The following is a 13,377-nucleotide window of genomic DNA, read 5'->3' as shown; positions in this document are numbered from 1 at the left end:
GGCTGGTCGACTCATTTATGCCCGCATTTAGCAATCAGAATATTATGACACTTATATGCTGTGGGGGGGGGGGGGGGAGTTGCAAAGACACCCCTGTTTATGTGGATAACTCTGCTCCCCCTTTTTTTTTATAGCTTCCAGATACTTCCAGATACTCCCGTCAGAAAAACAAAAGGAAGGCTTCTTGCACTGATCCTTTTTGTATCAGCTGGGCTAAGCATTTGACTCCCAGGTTGGGCATACAAGATAGGAGGGGGGGGGGGATGGAACCAGGGGGGGGGGTGCAGCGGGACAGCGCCCGACCCAGCTCGGCTCACTGAGCGTCTCACCCGACCCGGTATATTCAAATCCGCCTGCTGCCGCCGCGCAGTTCTCCTTCCCTGCAGCGCTGCTTCCTCCTTATCGCGGTTGCTCTCGGCATGTCCTCGGTCAGCATCCAGCTCCGGGTTGGGGTTGGGAGATCCCGCAGCTCCGCGGCGTCCGTCCTTTTGGCCGTTGAGTCTCCGTCTCAGCCGTCGGGGGGGAGTCAGCCTCTCACGCTGACATCTCTCCGATTCCGAGGCTGGGATGATCGAATCTTCGGGTCCCGCCGCCACACGCTACAGCGAGCCAGGGAGCGCTCCGGCACCTCCCACCCTCACGTCCGCATCCACATGACGAATGATATAGTCAGGGCAATCCACCTAACCCTGCCCCAGAAGTGGAAGAGATTGAGTGCACCGATGCCCAACCACTTATGTTTCAAGATGAGTTCATGGGGGGACCATCACAGCACGTCTCGGATGATGATGAAACACAGTTGCCAACGGCTGCTGCTTTTGCAATTGTGCAGACAGACGAGGGCAGTGGTGAAGACTGGGTGGAAGATGATGTGGAGTACGATGAGGTCCTCGACCCCACATGGAATCAACGTCATGCTGGTGACCCATGTAGTTCGGAGGAAAAGGCGGTGGTCGCACAGAGCCACCAGCACAGCAGAAGAGGGAGCAGGGTGCCAAAACGGAGCGTCCGTCCCCTAGACAGTACGCCTGCTACTGCCCAACGCAGCAAGGGACCGAGCACACCAAAGCCAGGTCCAAGGAGTTCCCTAGCGTGGCAGTTCTTTACACAATGTGCTGATGACAAGACACGAGTGGTTTGCACGCTGTGCAATCAGAGGCTGAAGCGAGGTATAAACGTTCTCAACCTGAACACAACCTGCATGACCAGGCATCCAAGTGCAAGGCACGAGCTGCAGTGGAGTAGACACCTCAAAAACCAAGAAAGGTCTCTGGCTCCTCCTGCTTCCTCTTCAGCTTCAGTCTTGGGCCTCTTCATCCACCTCTGTAGTGACAGTGCCACCCCGCAATTAGAGGACCGGCAAGCAACACTACCACCTGGGTCACCAAACATCTCCACAATGTCCCATGGAAGCATTCAGCTCTCTAACTCCAAAACACTGGAGTGGTGGAGGAAGTACCCCCCTACCCACCCGCGATCCCTGGCCCTGAATGCCAGCATTTCAAAATTCCTGGCCTTTGAAATGCTGTCATTCCGTCTGGTGGAGACGCAGAGTTTTAAAAGCCTGATGGCATTGGCTGTCCCACAGTACGTCGTGCCCAGCTGCCACTACTTTTCCAGGTGAGCCATCCCTTCCCAACCAAGTGGGGGACAAAATCAGGTGTGCACTGCGCAACGCCATCTGTGCCAAGGTCCACCTAACTACGGATACGTGGACCAGTAAGCACGGTCAGGGATGTTATATCTCCCTAACAGCGAACTGGGTAAATGCAGTGGGGGCTGGGCCTGAGGCGGATAGCAGTTTGGCGCATGTTCTTCCACCACCGAGGATTGCAGGGTTCTTCAGTTTACCTCCTGTTGCTAACTTCTCCTACTCCGCTTCCTCATCCTCTACCGTCTCCTCATCCGGTCAGCGTAACACATTCAGCACAGCCATGGGTAAACGCCAGCAGGCAGTTTTAAAACTTTCCTGTTTGGGGGAAAAAACCCACACCGCGCAGGAGTTGTGGAGGGACATGGAACAGACCGATGAGTGGTTGGCGTCAGTGAGCCTCAAGCCGGGCCTGGTGGTGTGCGATAACGGGCGAAATCTCGTAGCAGCTCTGGGCCTAGCCCGTTTGACGCACATCCCTTGCCTGGCGCATGTGCTGAATTTGGTGGTGCAGAGGTTCCTGAAAACTTACCTCGATATGCCACAGCTGCTACAGAAAGTGCGGGCCGTCTGTGCGCACTTTCGGCATTCTCACCCTGCTGCTGCTCGCCTGGCATCGCTGCAGCGTAACTTCGGCCTTCCCGCTCACCGCCTCATATGTGATGTGCCCACAAGGTGGAACTCCACCTTGCACATGCTGGCCAGACTGTGCGAGCAGCAGCAGGCGATAGTGGAGTTTCAAGCTGCAGCACGCACGCGCAAGTCGCCCTGCGGAACAGAACCACTTCACCACCTCCATACGAGACCTGTGTGCCTTGTTTCGAGTACTCTACCAACATGGGAGGAGGAGGGAGGGGGGAGGAGGGGATCATTTCCAAGGCTTTCAGGGCAGTCATTCACAAGTGGCTCCGAGGGCGGGTTCCTGCACCAACAAAGGCCAGGTACACAATTGTCCAGCAAGGGCACAGTTCTGGAGGAACCATGTTCACAGCAGGGTGGCACCCAGACCAGCTCATTGCCATCACTGGTGCATGGCTGGGGGGATACAGAGGACACAGATGATACACCTCCCACAGAGGACAGCTTTTCGTTGCCTCTGGGCAGCCTGGCACACATGAGCGATTACATGCTGCAGTGTCTCCGCAACGACCGCTGTGTTTCACACATTGTAACAGGTGCTGATTACTGGGTGGCCACGCTGCTGGATCCCCGTTACAAGGACAATGTACCGTCCTTAATTCCCTCACTGGAGCGTGATCGCAAGATGCGCGAGTACAAGCGCACGCTGGTAGATGCGCTGCTGGTGGAATTCCCACCTGACAGCGGGGGCACAGTGGAAGCACAAGGCGAAGGGAGAAGGAAGAGGTCGCCAACGCAGCCGGGGCACCGCCAGCACCTCAGAAGGCAGGGTTAGCATGGCCGAAATGTGGAAAAGCTTTGGCAGCACGCCACAACAACCAGCACCACCAGCTGATATGGAACGTTTTAGCAGGAGGCAGCATTTCACCAACATGGTTGAGCAGTATCTGTGCACACGCCTACACGTACTGAATGACGGGTCTGCCCCCTTAAACTTCTGGGTCTCCAAATTGGGCACATGGCCTGAGCTTGCCCTTTACACCTAGGAGGTGCTGGCCTGCCCTGCAGCCAGTGTATTATCTGAACGTGTATTTAGCACGGTAGGTGGCCTCATCACAGACAAGCGCAGCTGCCTGTCCAGAGACAATGTGGACAAGCTCACGTTCATTAAAATGAACCAGGCATGGATCCCAGAGGACTTCTCCGTACCTTGTGCAGAATAGACACCGGGCCGGCCTTACCCAGCCATTCTTTTTTTTCCTGATCTTTCTAGGGTTGCCATCTCATCCCTTTAAAAGCGAAAACATATTAATTACACAGGTTCTCGGGCTGATTATGGTGCTGCTAATTAAACTCACTTGGTGCCTTATCGACATTAAATTAGCCCCAGGACGTGTGTAATTACTATGTGTTGGGGGTTAAAGGGATGAGGTGGCAACCCTAGATCTTTCTCACTCTTTTGGGGTGTACCCCAATTTAAAAAATAAATCAATCAAAAACCAAAACCTGCTGTGTTGGCTACCTCGTCCTACTCCATATGGACCTCGTCCTCATAGGTCAAGATTATTAAAATATATATATATATATATATATATATATAATTTCCCTATCCACATTTATTTTCAGAGTACTTGCCATGCTCTTACCGACATTTTGCTGCCCTCTAGGCATTCATTTCCCTTAGCGTTTTAGAGACATTTTTGTACTGAAAAGTTTGGGTCCCCATTGACGTCCCGAACCCGGACTTTTTTCCTGAAGTTCGGCCGAACCCGAACATCCAGGTGTCCGCTCAACTCTAGTGCACAGTTTTCCTTTGCTGGAAGCTGAAAACAGACCCAGATGGTCACTATGTATTTCTTTTGTGCTCCCTTTATGGGACAAAGTGTATATTGGCAGGGTTATACATTCCTCCTCCATTCTCGACCAGCCTCCTTAAAAACTTAGCCGATTTTGTGTCCCGCTTTCCGGGCATACCCGTATTGGTCCTCGGAGACTTCAATAACTTTGATTATGAGAAGGACAAGTTAAGCGCCTGCATTGCTGATGGGCCACACAGACGAAAGGGGCTTATCCCGTTTGCCCGCCTTCTCCAGGAGATGGGCCTTACTGATGTTTGGAGGATGCATAACCCTGATGCAAGAGTATATTCATGCCAATCGGCCTCGATAGGGGGTCTGTCACAAATTGACTTGGGTTTGGGTAACAAGCTCATGTTGCCAATGGTTGACTAATCGCAGTACTATGCTAGACACGTTTCAGATCACTCTCCTCTTTCCATAGATTTAAAAGTGGGAGCGGTTAGGGGAAAATAGGATTTTTGTACTCACCGTAAAATCCATTTCTCTGAGTTCATAGACGGACACAGCCTTTATTGACATTAGGGTTATATCCGCTTCCACTAGGAGAGTTTAGGCAGAAACAAAGCACTTAAAGTGTTAACAAACACAAACCTCAGTGCAGCTCCTCCCAGGGGGCATGGCACCCCCGGGTATAACCCACACCCTGCTCTAGTAGCCTCAGTTCGTAACAAGCAGTACAAACAAAGGAGGTGTGGGTGCTGTGTCCGTCTATGAACTCAGAGAAATGGATTTTACGGTGAGTACAAAAATCCTATTTTCTCTTTCGTTCATAGACGGACACAGCCTTCATTGACATTAGGGACGTCCCAAAGCAGTGTCAAAAAATTTGAGGGGTGGGAAAACAACACAGCAAACCAGGTTACACCCCAAACAAAACCAGAGTTGCTCAACGGAGGAACTCCAACCATAAACCGCCGCCTGAAACATCTGCGGCCAAAGGAGGCATCAGAAGATGCACACACATCCACCTTGTAAGACTTTGAAAAAGTGTGGATCGACGACCAGGTCGCTGCCATACACACCTGTAACACAGAGGCATGACGCCAGAAAGCCCAAGAGGCCCCGATCGTCCTGGTCGAATGCGCCGTAACCCAAAAGGGAGGCGCCCGCCCCTTCAGGGCATAGTCCTGAAGCACAATCCGTCGGATCCACCCCGACGAGACTACCAGGCCCTCTTGTAGGACCAGCCAGCGACACGAACAGTGAGACCGACTACCATCACTCCCCCGATCATTAGATCCTGGACAGAGCCAACCGGCGAACCGGAGGAAGCCAGAGGATGGAGGGAAAAAAATCTGTTAGGTAGCCAAGAGAGAAAATCTATCTTGCACCGCGAGAAAACAACTTTGCAAAGCCAACGGTCGGAAAGAAGAGGCCTCAACCGAGCCGCAAAGTCACAAAGCCAGCCCCCCACCCGACACGGGTGGGGGCAGACCTACATGCGGAAGCAGTACTGTCCGCAGGCTCGTAAGGCACGTGGTGCCAGGCACGTCACAGCCCCGCAGCGGGGGCCTTCGCACCCTGCAGACATTCCCACCGTGCTGGGCGCACGAACCGCTCGGGAGAGGAGGGCTCTCGCCGACGCTCCTTGCCCTTCCTAGCAGAGGAAGCAGCGTGCTCTTACCACCCATGGCATCCCTAGGGGTGTCAACCCGGGAGGCCCAAAAAGCCGCCCACCCTTAAAGGGGTGAGTCCACCAAGGACCCTTTGAGGATCGGGCCGAAGACCAGCATGTTCGCCACACGAGGCGGCGCAAACACCCCCACACAGGCGGAGGCCCTGGAAAGCAAGGGAAGCGCTTTCAGGACTGACTCACAGACGAACTACAGACCCCGAACCAAACGTTCAGCTAGGTCCTTACAGGGCTCAGCAGCATCTTGTGCCCCCAGCTCCTGCAGCAGGAGCTACGCCCCTCCAGTCAGAGTCTGTGACACCAGAGACCGAGTCAAGACCGGTCTCAGCGGGGTCCCCACAGGCAGGAGCCCCTTCCACGTGGCGGCTTTGCTCCATCCGGACACTGGAGGGTCCACAGGAGGAGAGACCCACCTACTTACAAAGGGGTCGCAAAGCATTCAGGGACTGCAAAAAAATATATACTGCGGTGTAACAAAAAAAGTCCAAATAAGGAACACAGTTGCAGTGCGTTGCGGTTTGCGGAAACCAAAAGGGACCGGTACATCTGGTACCTCCCACAAACCGTCTAGTTACTGAGCTATAAACTCTAACAGCAGAAAATAAGAGCTCCAATAAATTCCTTGTTCGCGTGGGTTTTTAGCCCGCATCCACCGACACCACAGAACCAGAGCCAGACGCAATAGCCGGGCATGGCCCAATGTCAGCGGCATCCCCCGAAGCAGGCTCAGGGAGGGGGCGCTTTTTTACCCCCCAACCAGGCACTAGCTGCTTCAGAAATAACACTCCCTCAACAGAAGTGGCAGGGGGAGGGGCATCAAGGGTTAACTCAGGCCTTAGTGGGGAGGATAGTACCTAGTACAGGCTCCAGGGCATCCCACCACCGAGTCACCCAAACTGCTAAGCAGAGAACCACCCGCGGTCACCTCCCAGCTGTTCTAACTCTAGTTCTGAGCATGAGGGCCCCCAGGGAACTCACCACCCCGCCTGGTGCATCGCGCTGAGAGGAGCCTGATGATGTGCTGAGAAGCTGGCCGCGCTGCTGACAGTCCCCACGGAGAGATTCGCGGTCTCTCCGAGTGCTAAAACGGCCACACGAGGCGAAACGAAAATGAAAGATGGCCACCGTAATGCCAAAAACCGCCAAGGACCACAAGAAAATGGCCGCTGAGATACACAAGGCGCGACTATGGCAAAATGGCGGCCGCGGCCCACTTTTTAAAAAAAATGTTTGTAAAAGAACAGACACAGCCAGCAGCCACAGCAGCACAGTAAAACAGCACACAAGTCTCGCAGAGAACACTACAGCCCCCTGCAGTGAACACACACAGGCCCAGCTTACACACAGGCCCAGCTTACACACAGGCCCAGCTTACACACAGGCCCAGCTTACACACAGGCCCAGCTTACACACAGGCCCAGCTTACACACAGGCCCAGCTTACACACAGGCCCAGCTTACACACAGGCCCAGCTTACACACAGGCCCAGCTTACACACAGGCCCAGCTTACACACAGGCCCAGCTTACACACAGGCCCAGCTTACACACAGGCCCAGCTTACACACAGGCCCAGCTTACACACAGGCCCAGCTTACACACAGGCCCAGCTTACACACAGGCCCAGCTTACACACAGGCCCAGCTTACACACAGGCCCAGCTTACACACAGGCCCAGCTTACACACAGGCCCAGCTAACACACAGGCCCAGCTAACACACAGGCCCAGCTAACACACAGGCCCAGCTAACACACAGGCCCCGGTGATAATAAAGAGACCCCAGAAAAAAAAACCCCTCACAGCCGCTACCCAAAAGGGAAGGAGAGGAATAAGGGAGAGAGGAAAGCAGGGCGAACCCTCAGTCGACCTCCCCTGGGAAAATTCCAGTCAGACCACTTACCTGAGCAAGGGGTCACTACTTACCCGTCCTGCGACCACTGGCTGGAGGTATCCCAGACAGAACCAATGTCCGCTAAACGGCATGGCTGTCGGCCAGACACACTGTGACAAGGCCATAAAAGACCGGTCATATGTGTGCCCTAGAACCAAAGTTCCCCGGCCGCCCCTGGAGCAACGGGGCCTGTCGTGGACGTCCCAAAGCTGAGCTAAGGGCCGGCACACGCTCGAAAGCTGAACCTGGGGGTACTACAAGGGCCAAGGACCCAGCCTGTCACCCAGTCGGCTGTTGATAGAAGAATCGCAGGATTCAAAAATGCAGGAACAAAATGTTTAAGCATGAATTGGAATGCCAACCACGATCTTTTGGTATCGTCGGTGGGATCTGCTACACACGGGGCTTCTAAACGTTGTGCCTCCGCCACGACTAAATCCTCCCATTCTTTGGTTTTTGTTTTGATGTGAGATATTTCTCTAATAAGACGGCCCTGTAAGTAAGCTTTAGCCGTCTCCCACACCATATCCACACCCGCTGAGCCTATATTATGTGTAAAGAAGTCAGTCAAGAGATCAGGTATCGGGACAGGAACCGTCAGGAGAGGCAGCCAAAAAGGGTTAAGTTTCCATAATCCATTTCTCTTTCGTTCATAGACGGACACAGCCTTCATTGACATTAGGGTTATATCCGCTTCCACTAGGAGAGTTTAGGCAGAAACAAAGCACTTAAAGTGTTAACAAACACAAACCTCAGTGCAGCTCCTCCCAGGGGGCGTGGCCCCCCGGGTATAACCCACACCCTGATCTAGCAGCCTCAGTTTTTTTCTGCCTAACCAAAAGGGGTCTAACCGTGTGAGCAATACCCACTCATGAGAGGGGTGAATACTGGAACTTTGAATACTCTTTGTGCATTCTGTACCTGAACCTTCCCCTTCTCTCTATACGCTCTACTTCCTTAACAAGTTTATGCAGCAAAAATAAAGCCTACAGTTGAAGGTTTTCCATCTTGTGTGGACATTGCAATTTCTACAGACTTTCTCCCTTTTCCAACGAACTTCGGGGGAACGCACAAAACCGAAAATGTAAACAGCAGCTCCTATGGGGGTAGTACTACAAACGCATAGTTGTGAACCAGGCCTAAGACGTTTAGTTACATAACGCACTTAAAAATAATATATATATATATATATATATATATATATATATATATATATATATATATATATATATATATATATATATATATATATATATATATATATATATATATATATATATATATATATATATATATATATATATATATATACACCCTTTATAGTACAAAAAGAGCAAATAATTGCTACTGTAAGGGGTTCATATTTTTTTACTGTGGCACAGTGAAAGTAATATTTACAGTAGCAATTATTTGCTCTTTTTGTACTATAAAGGGCTAGATTTTCAATTTTTAACCACATTATGTTACTGGCTGCTTAATCGATTATGAAAATAGTAATCGATTAATTTCATAATCGATTCGTTTTTCGGCCCTAGACACCCGACACTTTTGGGAACCAGTGACGTTATTACAGTGATCAGTGCTAAAAATATGCACCGTTACTGTACTAATGACACTGGCAGGAAAGGGGTTAACATCAGGGGCAAAGGGTTAAGTGTGCCAGTGTCTATTGCACGAAATGACGTATAGGCATGTTTCACGGAATAGAGCGGACCTGCCGCAGTAAAAGTGCGGTAGGCAGTCAGCAAGATGTTAACTTTCACACAAACCAATATACACCAAAGGTCCCCTTCACACGCGACTTGTCCTGCGACTTAGGACTGCAGTCGCATGACAAGTCGTACCCCATGATCCTGTACTACGTTGGTCCGACTTATACAAGCTGAGGTACATATACCTCAATTTTACACAGGCATTTCCTGAAACTGCATTAAAATGGTGCAACTTTAAAGTCGCAGTAGTGTGAAAGGGGCCTTACTGGGATTTTGTTATCAAAAGACATGCAGCAGAATAAATTTTGGCCTCATTTTATAAAGAAGTTTGAGTATCTTTTATAACAGAAATTAGAAAATAGCTTTTTCAAAATGGTCTTTTTTCATTTATATAGCAAAAAATAAAAATCACAGTGGCGATTGAATGCCACCAATGACTCAATTTAAATGTAGCAGTGCTGAACAGCAAGAAAATGGCCTGGTCACACAGAAGAAATAACCTTCTGGAGCGCAAGTGGTTAAAGAGGAGCTCCAGTGTCCCCCTTAAAGTGGAGGTCCACCCATTTTTTTATGTTTGTCTGTGCTGCATGCTCTAATCTCATAGTGTTCAGAATGGACAATTTTTATTTAATTTGTTGCTTGTAAATACCTTTATTTTGTAGTCCTTCATTACTTCCTCCTCCTTATTTGCAAGGGTTTCTGGGATAGGCATCATGTTTCCCAGTAGTCCTTGCAAACCTGACTGAAACCTATTACATTGCTTGTGCACTGAGCATGTGCAAAGCTGAAATCCAGGAAGTCATACAGTCTGGCTTCATGATGCCCACACTTAAGATGGCCACGGTCTATTTCTAGATTATAAACTATTTAAATGCTGTAACAACCTAACAAAACGGACCTTAGTTTACAGACTAACTTTACTAGAATACATTAAGCTTATGTATTACAGGGCTATTTATATTTATATTATATTATATTTTTATTTTATTTATAAGTGAAATTGTGGGTGGAACTCCCCTTTAAACAAATACTGTAGCTGCCAACTTTTAACCGGTTCCTGCAGATATACTGCGGCAGAATGGCTCCCCTGGGCGAAATCCCGAATGAGTACGTCCTTCCCTTTAGCAGCCACCAGAGGACACGCCCGCTGCAAGATGGGGGAACCGATGCCTGCGGCCGGCGCCAATGGCATGCAAGAGCGCCAGCACAGGGATTTGTGTGTGTGTAAACACACAAATCCCTGTGCCATCAGGAAAGAGGAACCATATTGTTTGTTCCTAGTAAGTAGGAAAAACAACGTCTCCTCTCCTAGTTAATCCTATCCCCATACAGTTAGAACACAATCAACCCCTTGATCGCCCCCTAGTGTTAACCCTTTCCCTGTCGGTGACATTTATACAGTAATCAGTGCATTTTTATAGCACTGATCGCTGTATAAAAGCCAATGGTCCCCAAAAAATAAAAACCGCAGAGGTGATCAAATACCGAACGAACTGCACAACTGTCATTTAAAGTGACGCAGTGCCAAAATGCAAAAAGTGCTCTCGTCAGGAAGGGGGGTAAAATCTTCCGGGGGGGGCTGAAGTGGTTAATATAAGAAAACCTGTGTGTTAAGAGATCCACTGATGTCCTTAATCGAGCCAATTCTTCAAGCCGCTTCGGGTCCAGGGGTGCCGTCATCTTAAAGTGGAAGTTCACCTTACAGAAATTCTGTTAGGTGAACTTACACAGGACCCCATTCCCATTGCACCTGGTCCCGCTAACCTGCAGTCCGGCGATCACCAGTTCTGACAGATCGTAAAGCCGCTTTACCAGTCCAGGGATTTGAAATCCTCACGGCTTTCTCTCCTCTTCGCCTGCAGTGAGAGGCTATGCAGGTTCCGATTGGTCGACACCGACCAATTATAATGCTCCTAAACATACCTCCTGACAAGGTATGTTTAGGAAATTAAAGCGGCTGTATACCCCCAAAGAATTTGTATTTACTTTTTATAACAAAAAAAAATTTAAAAAGCCAAGGCATAATGAGCTAGTATGCAGCACATACTAGCTTATTATGAAATGCCCACCTTAGAACGAGGCATCTGATCCCGGTCCACGCTGATGGAGTTGCCTTGTTCTCTGATCAGCTGTAGCAACAGGTCCGGGCGACGTAGAATTCGCTGTAAGTGGCCAGTCGGCCTCCCTTCGCTCGGACGGCTTGGTGCGCTAGCTCTGCCTCTTGGCTCTTTTTGTAACATCCTCCAAGTCTACGGGGATGGTAAGGAATGAGCCTGGATGCCGCGCATACGCCGTGTACACCTGAATAAGGTTTAGAGATTTCTGTGGGCTTCGTCTGCGCAGTCAAGCAGGGAACCATATTGATAGGGGAACTAGCTCAACAAGACACCGGCAGTGTGTGCCAGACCTTCACAGCGCATGCACCGCTGGCATCAGCAGGTGCATGCAAAGTGAATATCTCCTAAACCGTACAGGTTTAGGAGATATTCATTTTACCTACAGGTAAGCCTTATTATTTGAGTGCAAGTTCACCTTACGGATTTTCTGTAAAAAGTGAATTTACCTATTAAAGCGGTTGTATACCCGCATATGCTTTTTTTTTTTTTTTTTTTTTACACCTGCAAGGCAAAAGACATAATGAGCTAGTATGCACCGCATATTAGCTCATTATGAAATACTTACCTCGGAACGAGGAAAAGAGAACTTACCTGGTCCACGCCGAGCGAGATGTCATCTTGACTCGGCGTGTCTTCCGGGTATCGCCGCTCCAGCGCTGTGATTGGCTGGAGAGGCGATGTCGTCACTCCGGCGCGCATGCTTCAATTCGGCAAGGTCCGGCGGCTGCCGGTCCTTTAGCCAAGCATCCCCCCTGTGCATGCGCCGCTGCAATCAGGGGGAATATCTCCTAAACCGTACAGGTTTAGGAGATATTCTCTATACCTACAGGTAAGCCTTATTATAGGCTTACCTGTAGGTAAAAGTTAAAAAAAAAAAAAAAAAAAAGGCTATACAAGGGAAACCAGCAGTGAAGCCTTTTTCTACTGTGCATGCATAAGCGGAGCAGCGCTTTGTAAATGGTTCTGCAGTCTTCCGTGCCCTGCAGATCACGGTGGCGATCTAACTGGGAGTGGGTACCTGTCAAAACCAGGTACTTGCTCCCACCCAAAAAAAGTGTCAAATATGGCAGTGGAGAGGGTGCAATCAAGAGGAACTTCTCATTCTGGGTGAAGCTCCGCTTTAAAAAGTAAAGTACATTCTAAAATCAGAGTTTACTATAACTGCACTGGGTAAACGAATAGGAGAACTTGTACAAAAATAATTGTGTTCATTTCATACAGGGCAGTATGACATCTAAATCCAACCTATCAATGACAGCATTCACATTATTATGACAAAGTCAGCTCCCCTCGTACAGCCGCCTTCCGTCATTGACATACCCTTTGAAGCCGGACATTGCTCTGTCCTTCCCTTATACCCCCACTGCTATGTCACGAGAAAGTACACCGTATTACTTATCCCACCCTACACGTCACCTCATGAGGTAGTCACGAAACTCCTTGCTCTTCACATAGTCAACTGCTTTTCGAGCCAAGACCCCGGCCATGACGTCCAAGCAACAGGACAACGCGATTTAGCTCAATCCGTAAGACACCTGCCCTCACAGCAAGCCGTTCAGTAGGAGTGAGTGAGTCCTAGCTTGTCACGTGTTGCATACGTCATCCACAAATGAATGGGCGTGGAATTGCATCTATGAGGGCCATAGTAGAGCCTGGCAAATGCTTCGTTTCTTTATTATTTGGATTACACAAGGCGTAGTTTTCTATCTTATTTACTGAACGCACATATGTTCTATCTATATATAGATTCGTTATCATGTAATGTATGGCTTTTGCTTAAGCCTTTTTTTTGGGGGGTGGCGCCAAGGTGACCTACATTTGTAACTAGGCCTGAGAGCTAGTTAGGGGCTTGTCGTAACGGGTTCTTTCAATTGGCTTTTAGTGTGCCCACCCCTATTTGTGGCCCCTCCTTCTTACGAAGGGCATTTTACAGCCG

At 49.6% G+C, this 13,377-nt stretch overlaps 1 protein-coding gene across 2 annotated transcripts in view; it reads right to left on the bottom strand.

The window, feature by feature from the left end:
* Nucleotides 1-13,028, bottom strand: part of MPC1 (mitochondrial pyruvate carrier 1) — a 130,312-nt gene extending 117,284 nt beyond the window's left edge. The window contains exon 1 of one of the 2 annotated variants that reach the window (XM_040350721.1): nt 12,858-13,028. In XM_040350721.1, coding sequence (XP_040206655.1) covers nt 12,858-12,928 — 71 coding nt within the window. In that variant the 5' untranslated portion in view covers nt 12,929-13,028. The remainder of the gene's footprint in view (nt 1-12,857) is intronic. The other variant, XM_040350720.1, reaches the window with a different exon arrangement.
* Between the last annotated feature and the right edge of the window lie 349 nt (nt 13,029-13,377).

Source organism: Rana temporaria, chromosome 4 (genome assembly GCF_905171775.1).
Source record: "Rana temporaria chromosome 4, aRanTem1.1, whole genome shotgun sequence".
NCBI lineage: Eukaryota > Metazoa > Chordata > Amphibia > Anura > Ranidae > Rana > Rana temporaria.
This window is presented reverse-complemented; position numbering and strand designations above follow the sequence as displayed.